The 12,748-nt window shown below is 47.4% G+C and overlaps 8 protein-coding genes across 8 annotated transcripts; 5 read left to right on the top strand and 3 right to left on the bottom strand.

Moving 5' to 3' along the window:
* Positions 1-338: 338 nt before the first annotated feature.
* N7478_002189 (putative cystathionine beta-synthase (beta-thionase)) lies at positions 339-939 on the top strand (the record flags this gene model as incomplete). The annotated part of the gene is made up of 2 exons (XM_056918403.1): positions 339-434; positions 511-939. 2 exons carry the CDS (start codon positions 339-341, stop codon positions 937-939), a joined length of 525 nt encoding a protein of 174 aa, XP_056784014.1.
* A 459-nt stretch (positions 940-1,398) lies between these two features.
* Positions 1,399-1,849, bottom strand: N7478_002190 (vacuolar ATPase assembly integral membrane protein VMA21; the record flags this gene model as incomplete). The annotated part of the gene is made up of 3 exons (XM_056918404.1): positions 1,399-1,535; positions 1,603-1,694; positions 1,755-1,849. 3 exons carry the CDS (start codon positions 1,847-1,849, stop codon positions 1,399-1,401), a joined length of 324 nt encoding a protein of 107 aa, XP_056784015.1.
* Positions 1,850-2,893: 1,044 nt separating this feature from the next.
* On the bottom strand, positions 2,894-4,264 carry N7478_002191 (tRNA-dihydrouridine(20) synthase (NAD(+)); the record flags this gene model as incomplete). The annotated part of the gene is made up of 1 exon (XM_056918405.1): positions 2,894-4,264. One exon carries the CDS (start codon positions 4,262-4,264, stop codon positions 2,894-2,896), a length of 1,371 nt encoding a protein of 456 aa, XP_056784016.1.
* A 441-nt stretch (positions 4,265-4,705) lies between these two features.
* On the top strand, positions 4,706-6,034 carry N7478_002192 (uncharacterized protein; the record flags this gene model as incomplete). The annotated part of the gene is made up of 1 exon (XM_056918406.1): positions 4,706-6,034. One exon carries the CDS (start codon positions 4,706-4,708, stop codon positions 6,032-6,034), a length of 1,329 nt encoding a protein of 442 aa, XP_056784017.1.
* Positions 6,035-6,916: 882 nt separating this feature from the next.
* ipp1 (inorganic diphosphatase IPP1) lies at positions 6,917-8,191 on the top strand (the record flags this gene model as incomplete). Its single annotated transcript, XM_056918407.1, has 3 exons — positions 6,917-7,276; positions 7,367-7,486; positions 7,619-8,191. 3 exons carry the CDS (start codon positions 6,917-6,919, stop codon positions 8,189-8,191), a joined length of 1,053 nt encoding a protein of 350 aa, XP_056784018.1.
* Positions 8,192-8,694: 503 nt separating this feature from the next.
* Positions 8,695-9,012, bottom strand: N7478_002194 (mitochondrial 54S ribosomal mL53 domain-containing protein; the record flags this gene model as incomplete). Its single annotated transcript, XM_056918408.1, has 1 exon — positions 8,695-9,012. One exon carries the CDS (start codon positions 9,010-9,012, stop codon positions 8,695-8,697), a length of 318 nt encoding a protein of 105 aa, XP_056784019.1.
* A 597-nt stretch (positions 9,013-9,609) lies between these two features.
* Positions 9,610-10,873, top strand: N7478_002195 (putative protein transport membrane glycoprotein Sec20; the record flags this gene model as incomplete). Its single annotated transcript, XM_056918409.1, has 3 exons — positions 9,610-9,926; positions 9,988-10,235; positions 10,296-10,873. The coding sequence occupies 3 exons, from the start codon at positions 9,610-9,612 to the stop codon at positions 10,871-10,873; spliced, it is 1,143 nt and encodes a 380-aa protein (XP_056784020.1).
* A 323-nt stretch (positions 10,874-11,196) lies between these two features.
* On the top strand, positions 11,197-12,567 carry N7478_002196 (replication factor C subunit 2; the record flags this gene model as incomplete). Its single annotated transcript, XM_056918410.1, has 4 exons — positions 11,197-11,321; positions 11,378-11,456; positions 11,515-12,333; positions 12,403-12,567. 4 exons carry the CDS (start codon positions 11,197-11,199, stop codon positions 12,565-12,567), a joined length of 1,188 nt encoding a protein of 395 aa, XP_056784021.1.
* Between the last annotated feature and the right edge of the window lie 181 nt (positions 12,568-12,748).

The raw sequence follows: 12,748 nt of genomic DNA on the forward strand, positions 1-12,748 counted from the left end.
GATGACGTAGGAAGTAGGAATTGAGGGTCTTGGCACGGGATTAAGAGGAAAAGCGCCGATTTTGATCAAAAAGCTCGGGTTGTCATGGTTCACGGTCTTATTCGAAGTGTTGCGACTCCATTATTTTGATCCAGTCAGATATACACATCAGAAAAGATCATCAGGATCTACTTTGCAGCTTTATTGTTCTCAATTCCTCAATTGCTCATTTTGTGCTGCTGTCACGAACCGCTGCTCCCTTCCCCACTCTCTTCACTGAAACATTACCGGAAAACCCAGGCCCGAAATCCGACACTCAACCTTCAACCTTCGAGCCTCTCAACCATATACAACCAAAAATGACATCCTACATGACAGGCAGCGAGGCTTTTGCCCGCGAAGCCCAACAACCATCCTCCACAGCCCCCTCAGTATGGGCAGACAAATACCGCGGGGTGAGTCTACTACCCCTCAGTTCACACCCTTCAACAAATAAAAGAACCACGCTAAATACCTCCATGATATCTACAGGCCACCATCGAGGACCTTGACCCTCCCCCAGCCCTCTCCGTTTCCCCCAATTCCCCCGTCTCCGCCGCTCTCATGGCCGCCTACGAGCGTGACTACACCCACCTCACCGTTATTTCTGCCCAGCGATCCCTACTCGGCTACCTCAGCATTCCCAGACTCAAGGAACTGATTCACAACGGCACTGTTAAGGAATCCGATCCCGTCTCTACAGCCATGCAACGCTTTAACCGCAAACGCGGCATTTACAAGGTCATCACCATGGAAACACCCCTAGAAGAGCTGGAGCAGTTTTTCCACAGCGAGACCGGTCCCAACGGCGATCCGCGCGAGAAGCACGCATTTGCCGTTGTTACAGATGCAGGACGTAAATTCGTGCTTGGTGTAGCTACGAAGGGGGATCTGGAGGAATTCGTCAAGCGACGACCTTGATCTGATTTTTTCTTTCGGTGTTTGTGTGGCGAGTCGGTTTAGCTTGGGATAGTTCAATCCTCGAGCGCTTGTGAAGCATACTGGCGTCCCTAGTGAATAATTTTGGGCATTAAATAGTACTTTTTCTACTTGCTGTGGTAGTGAAAGCCCCTTCAACATGACAAGGGCATTTTTAACATTTGTCGAGTGGAGGTCTAGAGATTGACTCAGTCGGTTGATGGCTAGACCCGGGCTGTGAAGATTTTATGTTTCTTATGATATCCAAATGACAATCAGAAGCCTTGTACTTTTTGCGTGGGATCCTCTAGGCAGTCCAGTCCAGTTAAATAAATATCTGGTAGATGGGGGAAAGAATCTGATTTCGGTTCATGAATTGATCGTAGCTCCTGCAACGCCTGAGATGAAAACAAATTTCGCACGAGTACAAGTCAAGTAGCTGATCAATGAAATCGTAAGCAGTTATTGCGCTTTCTTGGACTTGGACTTCTCAGCCTCTATCCGGTCTGATTGGTCTTCTTTCCAAGCAACGTAGATATAGGCGAATAAGACCACGTTAGCCGTAATGGCTGCTGTGATTCCGGCCCAAGTCGCATTTCCTATGTATCGAGTTAGATATACTCAAATATTTCATTGGCAATAATTTGTTTCGTGTTTTCATCTTACCTCCAAAAACCAAGTTCACTGTCAGAAAGTACATGCCAATTGGGGCAAACAGCATAGCTACTGTGAAACCCAGGAGCTTGTAGATGACATCGCTGTAGATAAACATGTTAGCACGATGGATAGTCAATTCAGTTGAAAAGTTAAGTACATACGCTGGGACGACTGGCGTCACGTCGGAGTCGGTTGGCTCCTGTGGTAACTTGGCCGCAGCATCGGCGTAGCTCTGGTGGGGTCGACGGGCAGACATTGTTGTAGAATTAGGGTTGATTTAAGAAGCTGATGGAACTGGTTCCAGGGCCCTGTTATGTTTGAAAGCCTTAGGATATCCAATGGGGCTGTAGACTTGTTAAGGTTGTGTTTTGTTAGAGTGACTAAGCTATAATGTGGAGAAGCCCGTGGACTAAGGCCGGATCGCGGAGAGCTGTTGTCGGCCTCCCGCCTGCAAGATTTCTTACTAATTTCCCAAAACGTTGAAAACTTCAAGTCGACTTGGTCTCCAACTTGCTTCTTGCGTCATCAAATGGACACTTTGGCGGAGTGGTTCAGATCTTTCACGTGACTCCCCATACTATTACTAATAAACTCACAGCGCGTATGGCTGCTACATCCAACGATTAGTTGCTACTGTATTCCTTTGGAGGCGAGAGTTCTCCCTACAGCATCATTTAAGGTGATTCAAAGTCTTCGGTACTTAAACTTTTACTCTTTATGATAACACCTGGGCATTTGGTTTTGCCCAGGTGCTGTTGAACGGTTCCAAGGTTTTAACCGTCTTTTTGGATGCATGTTCATGGGCATATCGAATAGTATATATCTCCAAGTTACTATAGTACCAACTTCAAGTTGGCGCTTACCTAGTACAGTAGTACTGTACCCTCAAAAGTTCATTTAATATATGGTAAGTAGGTATATTTGCATATAACTTTAGTTGAATTTTATTTTAGATATCCATGGATGTGCCTAGGCTTTGGCCAATATCAGACTTTCACGTAGTAGTATTTGGAAGAAAATGCACAAACTTCAAGTTGAAGACAAGTCACAGTTTCCACAGTTCTGATCTAGGTCGTTTTGAAGACAGGTGAGCTATTAAAAAACAAATTATAATCTTTGTGACAATCACAAGTATATCCTTGTGGGAATCTATGAACAGGAGAGGAGTCGCGACCCCTCAAAATGCAGAATGACAGGATTCGATCGAATCCAGGAAACCAGGCTATGCAAAAACAAAACGAAAATAAGAGGAAACTCAGCACGAGTCAGATGACCACATACGAATATCCCATGAGCCGAATCATGCCGCTACTTCCGTCTTCTGAGCAACCTCTGTCGCAGGAAGAGAGGCATCGACAATATCCTCACCGGAGCCGAGGTTCATCTTAGATGGCTCTGGGATACCAAGGGTGCGAATCGGACCACCAGCGCGCGGTGTAGAGATAGACTTCGATCTAGCACCAGCACCACCAGCCGCACGAGCAGTCTCATTATTCTCCATCGCGTTCTGAACCGCCGGAGAACGAACCCTTTCGTCCTGCGCCGGAGTCTCCTCCCACTTCGCCGACAATCCAAGGACCTCGTCAACAGACACAGCCGAAGGAATGAGATCATCAAATTTCAACGCCCGACACGTATCAACGTACGTCTTGGCCATCTTCGCAGTCTTGAACTCCTTGTTCTTTCCTGGAATAAGCATGTTAAGCAAGTACTTGGTATTTCCAAAGCGGTTCTCGCCCTCAATACAATACTTCATGTACTCATACACAACATCCCGCCACGGCAAAAGACCACCTTCCGCTTCAGAGCGGAAACAGGACGAATTGGCCTCGGCAGACGTAGCTATCATGGCGCCGTCTACGCCGAATTCCTTCATCAGCTCGAGTCCCTGGTCGCGACTGGTTACGTCTCCGTTCATGACGCATGGGATTCCAGCCTCATGACATAACTCCGCGACCATACGGAGCTGGTCTCTTATCGCACGCTCACGGGGTCGCATAGGAGTTGTACGACAATGAACTGTTAAGCCGGTGATACCAGTCCGCACAAGTCGAGAAACAAGAGCATGTGTTTCCTCCGGTTTGGCCAGAATGCGAATTTTAACCGAGATACCGATTTGGAAAGGCTTGCCCACTTCTTTAACTAGTGCTTCGAGAATTGAGACGAGTTTGTCTGGTGTGCGGAGAAGTGCTGCGCCCATTCCACCACTTGTACTGAATGGTTTTGGGCAGCCGGAGTTCACGTCGATGCCGGAGACATCAGCTGCTACCATGCGGGCGGCTTCAACGGCGAGTTTAGGATCAGCGGTACCCATTTGGAAAATGAGGCGGCCCTTTTCGCGGACCGGGTCGATGCGGTATAGGACTGATTCTTTTGTTTCGGGGTCTGGGCGCCCGCCGTTTGAGGGGGTTCGGGTGAATTCGATAGTGCCGTTGCGGGGGTTTATGCGTCTGTTACAGCCGATTAAGGAGCGATCGATTGTTTCGGGACCCCAGACGAGATCTGCGCCGTATCGAAGGGCTAGGAGTCGAGATGGTAGCTCGCCGGAGCGCACCATTGGGGCGAGTACAATTTTGTTGCGGTAGTCGACGCCATTTGGGGGGATGGGGACGCGGGAAACAGATGTTTGCCTCTGGATTGGTGGGATGGTAGGGGTATTGAGGGCGGACATGATGGTTGATCGGAGACTTCGAAGAAATCTGGTCATACTATGGCATATCGAGGCGGGGTTGTTGGAGGGTCGTTATTATTATTTTTTTCTGGGTTTTTTTGTCATCGGGCAACTCCGATTTGCCTTGATCCATGTTTCTTGGATATCACGTGGAGATAAACGATTAGATAAGCGACTGGAAAATGATAACTTAGTTAACTAACTGATTATCCGTGCCAGGGACACTAGACCGCTACCGCTAACTGACTAGGTAACATTTGAAGATGGTGTCCACTTAGTCAGCATGGGCCGCGGCCCACTTTGGATCAATGGAAATAATTGCGTCATTCTCAGACTTGCAACACTTTCATGGGGTCGGAGCTTTCAACATCATCATCAACCTGAACTACCCTAGGCCTGTATACACTGGAGAGTCTGTAAATGGCAGCATCGAATCTCAGTATGGCGGGCTATTTGCCGGGATGCTTTACCGAGGAAGAGATACAATGCCTTGAAGAAAATGCCATTTTTCCTCCTGATCCTCATAGATCACAGGGAAAACGAAAGATCTCCGCTACTCTGATAGCTTCAACTCCAAGTTCAAATACATCAATCTCATCTTCAGCAAGCACTACATCAGTCCGAACTTGGAATTTCAACCCTTCAACCATCTCTACAAATATCCCGACTGACAAAGAAAGTATCGAAGTTCTGGAATACATTGGCTTTGAGCCAGCTACAGCTCTCGATATTTTTCAGCGTTACACCAGTCGCCCCGAGCCTGATGATTGCCCTGACGATCTTTTAAGTTATGTGCATGGGCAAATTTCAGATTTGAAAGGGGAAACTTCCCATGAAGCATTAGCACGGGTAGGGATCAACACACAGATCCAATCTGCGATTGCGGACCCCATGTTTAGTGATATACTATGGACACGAGATCTACATTTCTGGGTGAAAGATACTCTAGATACAAACCTTGCCAGTCTCCGCAACCAGCACGGCCTAATCAAACGTCATGCAGGCAGGCTTATTGCCCATAAAAACAAGCGAAAACGGCGTCGTGTACAGGGCTCCTTCTCTACAGAAGAGGAAAGCACTGAACAGATACACCAACCAGTCGCAACAATAAACATGACCTCTGAGGATTTCCACCTCCCGCCTACTTGCACTACCATCGTTGACGGTGACATTCCCCTTCTACCCGATCACATTGCCTTGTATAAAGGCAAGGCACACGGAGAAATGCGGAGCTCACGCCAGCTGATTTCATCCGATGGAACTATCAATCTTTCATCGCTATACTCCCCTCCTGGTGGAGACTTTAACTCCATGGGGAATGCTCAGTACTGGACACCGGACAAAGAAATAGCTGAAAAATACCGGCAATGGACAGCTTTACGCTGCCCTCAAAGTGATACATGCCTGCTAACCATTCAAGTTCCTAAAGAGTTCATTGAAACTCTGGATATCATCGAAATCTGGTTCTCAGGTCACTGGAAGGAATTAGTATGGCACTGTCGTCAGCAACTACATTTGTCGGCGCAATTCAACTCTACCTACGAGGTGGATTTGATAAAAGGCCATATCTGCGCCGGCCAAACAGAAGATCTCACTCAAATCACAGCAAACAACATCCACACTTTTATTACTCGAGACAAACTTCTCCAATCCAGAAGTACCGGTAAACCAGGTATACAATGGGCCTTCCAGTGTCCTGCATCAATAATTCGTCTCCAGGAACAAATCAGCGGGAAAATGCACCTTGATATATTTGCAGCAACTAACTAGTTAAGCCACTAACTAGTTATTATAGTTTACCTAACTTTATCAAGAAATAGTTAGAAAAAATTATTCGTCTTCATGCCTGAATACCTAGGTGTCTGTTATGTTAGTTAACTAACTATTACGTGATTGCCATTGTCTTTCTGTCTACGGATGATTCTCCCCTGTCTCCACCCATTCCCAACATCAAACACCAATAAACAAACGTGGCTGGTTCCTGCCAAGGTTTCTATGCGATTTGCCACTTGCTCTGGGATTAAGGGAAGAATTTTCACACGGCAGAAACCTTGATGATGGTCAATTCCATGTTGAGGTCATGGCAATATGTCAACTTTAATTTTCTGAACTATCCTATCCCAGTTAGCCCTGGCAGCTGTCGTTGAGTTCGGGGTACAGTGTACAGCTGCATGTACATGGTGTGTAAGGGGTATGAGGCACGAGACTCTCCACAATAGCTAGAATCATACATTTGATCATAGTCAAGATATCGAATTACTTCATACATGTAAATATCTATGTTTGCGTATATTGTACAATACTCTATATAACCCGTCAGGATTCTAATTTTTCGGAGTTGGACCCGGTCGATTGCCGAAGAGACAGACCAAAGATCGGCAGGATTGTCTACGCAAGGAAAAAGAAAATAAAAATTATTGGAAAAAAAGAAGAAAAAAAAAGGGCAAAACCGACCAACACATCAACTCAATCCGAGACCCATTTTGACCCCTGGGATGCCATCCAGGCCACGCAAACCACCACGGAACCTGAAGTGAACGAGGCCAACTCGCCCCGGAAGAGCTGATCATTGCCCATAATATTGGGTTTCCTTGTTTTATTTCTGAATTTCTACGTTTTATAATTTAATAATTCCCATTCTCAAGTTGCCCAATGGCACTGGCCCGTCCTCCCTTGGCCCGACTAGGATTCTGTGCCTCCACCGCCTGCCGTCGTGTCTGGCGCACATCAGCGACACTGGCTCCCCCCACTTACAAAGCCCCTCCCTCCTTTTCTTCCCCTCCTCTTTCTCGAGCCGCTCTCATCTCTAGGCATTTCTCCTCATCATCTCCCACCATGTCTTATACCGTCCGCAAGATCGCTCAGCCTTACACGCTCGAGCACCGTGTCTACGTCGAGAAGGATGGCGTGCCCGTCTCGCCTTTCCACGACATCCCCCTCTATGCCAACAAGGAGGAGACTATCCTGAACATGGTCGTTGAGATCCCTCGCTGGACCAATGCCAAGCAGGAGGTACGAATTGCGCCTATACCCGCTTCTATTCAGAATAAGCATCATCAATTGTCAACAAAATACTGATTGCGATTTCCAATTGATTTCTAGATCTCCAAGGATGAGTTCCTCAACCCCATTAAGCAGGACACCAAGAAGGGCAAGCTCCGCTTCGTTCGCAACTGCTTCCCCCACAAGGGTTACCTCTGGAACTACGGTGCCTTCCCCCGCGTAAGTTGGGAATCCTACGTGTATATCTATATATCTGTATCTGCATTACCCCTCCACCCTCCATGGTGGGGTAAACAAGAAAACAGAAATGAACGAAAGAACGTTGTAACTAACATATATACTTCCCTATAGACCTGGGAGGACCCTAACAGCGTTCACGTCGAGACCAAGGCCAAGGGTGACGACGACCCTCTTGACGTTTGCGAGATCGGTGAGCTTGTCGGCTACCCCGGTCAGGTCAAGCAGGTCAAGGTTCTGGGTGTCATGGCCCTGATTGACGAGGAGGAGACCGACTGGAAGATCATCGTCATTGACGTTAAAGACCCTCTGGCCGATAAGCTTCACGACATTGAGGACGTTGAGCGTCACCTCCCTGGTCTTTTGCGCGCCACCAACGAGTGGTTCCGTATTTACAAGATCCCCGACGGAAAGCCCGAGAACCAGTTTGCTTTCTCCGGCGAGTGCAAGAACAAGAAGTACGCCGAGGAGGTCATCCACGAGTGCTCCGATGCCTGGGAGAAGCTTATTACCGGCAAGACTGCCCCCGGCGAGATCAGCCTGGCTAACGTCGAGGCTCCCGAGGGTACTGCCAACCGTGCCGACCAGGCTCAGCTTGCTAAGATCCCTGCCAACCAGGAGATTGCTCCTGCTCCTATCGATGGTACCATTGACAAGTGGTTCTTCATCTCCGGCGCTGCTGTTTAAACCAGTCGTCTTACGATGCTAAAAAACGATTAAAATTAAACATGACTACGTGCCGTTGATGCGGCGGCGGATATATTCGAAGCATTGAATGCTCTTCTATCTCTCTCCCTGTCTCCCATTGTTGTTACCTATCATCCCCTTCACCCACCCTCTCCATCTGTTCTGTCCCGTTTCACCATTGTTTTCTTCTCTACTTTGCTTCTGTAGAGACGGACTTTTGCTGGATATAATCTTAATCCACCTAGCTGAAAGGAAAAGGGAACCTAGACGGTCCTGGTTGATTGTTGAGCGATTCTCAATAGGTATATATCTGTAGAGGTATAATATGCAAGGTTTCTAGAATGGTAGATAACCAACACCAAGTACACAGAGAATAATCTCGGAAATGGACATTAGGAAGATACAAAACTCTCCCATCACAGCGCCAATAGTAAAACAACCCAAATGCTATAATACATGAAATAGTGTCTCTAGCAAACACGAAGATATACCAGATGCTATGCCTAGCTCTTCAGACTAGCCTCGCGCTCCAGTTGTCGACCAACTCGTGAGATCTCCTCAACTACATCACCAATCTTCATTCCACGTTTTCCAACCTCTAGAGTCAATTCCTTTCCACCCTTGAAGCCGACGGTCATGACGGGTTGCTCTGTGGAGGCGCGGGGCAGTTGCTTAACCTTGATATCGATGTGAGTTGGGCTACCGGCGGCGGTGTTGGGAGTGCGCAGTAGAGAAAGGAATAGACGGCATGGTCTAGAGGCGTGGGAGAAGGGATTGAAGGTTGTGCGGAAGGTGGTGATTGTGCTGATTGGGATAGGCATGGTTGCGGTTGAAGATTGGGTGTGGTTTGAGGGATTCAATGGAGGTTCGGGATCGGAAAAAATGTATTTATAAATTTTCACTATTCAAAGTGTTAGATCAATAGTCGCGATAGATTAAATTGTGCTTAATCCGGAACATACCTGATTGGATTCGATCTGGGGTTGATCCCGAAGTTTTTTTTTTCTCTCGCCGCGGTGCGCTTTTGGTTCAAGCGTTGCGTGTAGAAGGCAGTATTCCGATGTAGAGGAGCGAAGCGGGAAATTGAGAAAGCTGGATTTACCAGATTCTCTTGAGCGTAGACAGGCAATTGGGAGCGTTGGCTTAAAGTCCTAGCGGATTGATATGGAGGAGGGAGTTGAGGAAAGTCCTCTGTTTGCATTCTAAGCAAACACATCAATAGCGACGTATCGGCCACCTCGCGACCAACTCAACCTCACACCTTGGTATCAGTCACAAACTGACTTGTATCCTACGAGAAACTGCAAGAGACTTTCTACTGCTATATATTAGCGACATCTTACAACAAATTATCGCCACAACTTACGTTGGGCTGTCTTGCGAACACATCCAACCCATCCATTCACCCCATACCAAACATGTCCACCATAGCTACCCTTCAGGCTCGACTGAAGGAGCTATCAACTACACTAGGCCAGATCCGGCCCTCAATTGATAAACTCCGCAACTTCACACCCGCCGAGAAGGGCGATGAGGAGCGTGTCGAGCTCGGCGCGGAGATCCATGCAGGCCTGAAAGATACCGAGGATGAACTGGAGCTATTACGGATTGAAGTTGAGGCTCTTGACTCTGGCTCGGATAATAGGAGGAAACACTCTATAGCGAGCGGGGAGAAAGATGCAGAGAAAGAGCGTGTTGTGATGATGACCGGACGACTAGCGAATGATATTAAAAAGTGAGTAACAATGTTCCTATGTTTCTGAGTGGGAAAATCGTTTACTTATAAGTAATTTTAGGGCTCGGGGAGATTTTCGAAATGCACAATTAAATGCTAAGCGACAGAGTGAGCTTACTAGACGGAAGGAGCGAGAATTACTGCTTTCGAGATCTCAGCCATCTGAGCGTCAGGGGCGACCTTCTGAGAAGCTTACACAGGATGATTTGGTTCTCAATGCGTCGAATGATGTGACGGCTGCTTTGCGCAGAACACATCACTTGATGCAGACTGAGTTGTCTCGAAGCCAGTTTGCACAAGAAACTCTCCGTATGTTATGTTATAACTATATGATTTCCCCTTATTTCACATACTGATAAATTCGGACAGAACAATCAACTGCCGCCATATCTTCTCTCTCCGAATCATATACCAGCCTCGATACTCTCCTCGCTTCATCACGCACCCTAGCCAACTCTCTTCTTCGCTCCCAAAAGTCCGATACGTGGTATCTCGAGACTGCGTTTTATATCCTTCTCGTGACGATTGCGTGGTTAGTATTTAGGCGAATTCTCTACGGACCGCTTTGGTGGATGGTCTGGCTGCCGTTCCAATTTGCTTTCCGTGTTCTTTTTGCGGCTACGGGTATTGTTGGTATTTCGGGCAGTAAAGCGGTGCAGTCTTCGTTTAGTGCCATTGCTGCGGATGTTTCAACTGCTATTCTGGAGAACGCGGTGCCAACCACGACAGCGGCAGGTGTGCCTGTTCACAGTGATCAGGTCTCAGAAGAGGAGGAAGATCGACTCATCGATAAAATTGGGAAGATGGTTGAAGAGGGAGAAGAGCAGGAAGATAGAACTCTCGATGAGATATTGGCTGAGGAGAAGCAGAAGGAGGAAAAAGCTCCTCGAAATCCTAAGAAGCGTATGATGGAGGGAGAGCGAGATGTTATGCGGGAGGAACTTTAGATTCCCAAGCATATACTAGCAAATTATAGTAATGATACACATGTCAGTCATAATAGATACTGTACAAAGACGGGCATTTAGGCCAATTGACTCTTCACTAACAAAGCGAGCTCATCTATAGCCACAACAGTCGGGCTCAACAGCTTAGAGTATATTTACGCCCTATTATTGGCTGGTGCTCTTAAGTGCCATTCGCATCACGTGGAGACGCGTTCCATCCACCGCGCATGGCGGCCGCATCTTCCTACAATTCCGTCTTCCAAACCAATTATTTCCAGGACCTCCAAAGCCGTTTCGCTTTATAAATAAGCGAATACATAATTATGGCTTCTACATTTTTCAATAACAAAGCTCGCGCCGCGGCCGCAGCTACAGCGAGCAGCTCCAAAGCTAAGGCTGGCGACAAGAAAGAAGAAAATACGCGATTGCAACCCTGGGTTGAGAAATAGTATGCCTTAATTCCAACAGCACAATATCTCTCTACTCAAATCTAATTGGAAACAGTCGACCCAAGACCCTGGACGATGTCGCTGCCCAAGACCACACCACTAAAGTTCTCCAACGCACTCTCAATGCTTCCAACGTACGTCACTGCATCTCTTCAAAGAAATCCCCAACATTCATTCTAATACAATTCAAAGCTCCCCCACATGCTCTACTACGGCCCCCCAGGAACAGGTAAAACATCTACAATTCTCGCCCTCGCCAAATCCCTCTTCGGCCCCGCGCTCTACCGTTCCCGTATCCTTGAACTGAACGCCTCCGACGAGCGAGGCATCGGAATCGTCCGTGACAAAGTCAAAAACTTCGCCCGTGCACAACTCTCCCAACCAACAGGTCTAGATGCAGAGTACCGAAAACAATACCCCTGTCCCCCATTCAAGATCATTATCCTTGATGAGGCAGATAGTATGACACAAGACGCGCAGTCTGCCCTGCGCCGTACAATGGAAACATACAGTCGTATCACCCGATTCTGTCTCGTGTGTAACTATGTTACTCGCATTATTGAGCCGTTGGCTAGTCGGTGCAGCAAGTTTCGTTTCAAGTCGCTTGATAATTCGGCGGCTGGGGCGAGATTGGAGGGTATTGCGTCGGCGGAGGATTTGAAATTGGAGGATGGAGTCATTGATACGCTTATTAAGTGTGCGGAGGGTGATTTGCGTCGTGCTATTACTTATTTGCAGAGTGCGGCGAGATTGGTTGGGGCGCAGAATGGGAAGGGCGCTGGAGCTGGAGCTGGTGATGGGGATGAGGATATGTTGGATGTTGGGGCTGCGGGGTCTGGTGCTATTACGGTTAAGAGTATTAAGGAGATTGCTGGAGTTGTACCAGAAAGTATTGTTGATGAGATTGTTGAGGCTATGCAGCCGAATAACTCGTCGGCGTATGCGGGTGTTTCTAAGGTCATCACGAACCTTGTAGCTGATGGGTGGAGTGCTACACAGGTTATTGGTCAGGTATGTTTTGTTTTCTCCTGTTGTTGTTCTTATATTTGATTTGGTGAAAATTCGCTAACTGGATCCTAGCTATATCGTCGTGTTGTTTTCAGTGAAACTATCCCGGATCAGCAGAAGAACAAGATCGTGCTTGCATTTTCGGAAATGGACAAGCGACTTGTTGATGGAGCTGACGAGCACCTTTCTGTCCTTGATCTGACGCTGCGTATAGCTGGAATCCTACGCGGTGCCTAGTTCCTTGTTATCTTCTAAAAAGCTGAGTAAGAAAGGCGTTGGATTGCATTTGTGCTGCTGGCCGAGGCGTTTTGTATCTACTTGAAGTACAATTGATTTGAATGAAGATGATTACGATACCCTAACATTGGACATGTTATTTATCCATGTGGAATTTCCGGCAACCTATCTCGTACCGTCG

Source organism: Penicillium angulare (assembly GCF_028827245.1).
Source record: "Penicillium angulare strain IBT 27051 chromosome Unknown utg000002l_segment0_segment0, whole genome shotgun sequence".
NCBI lineage: Eukaryota > Fungi > Ascomycota > Eurotiomycetes > Eurotiales > Aspergillaceae > Penicillium > Penicillium angulare.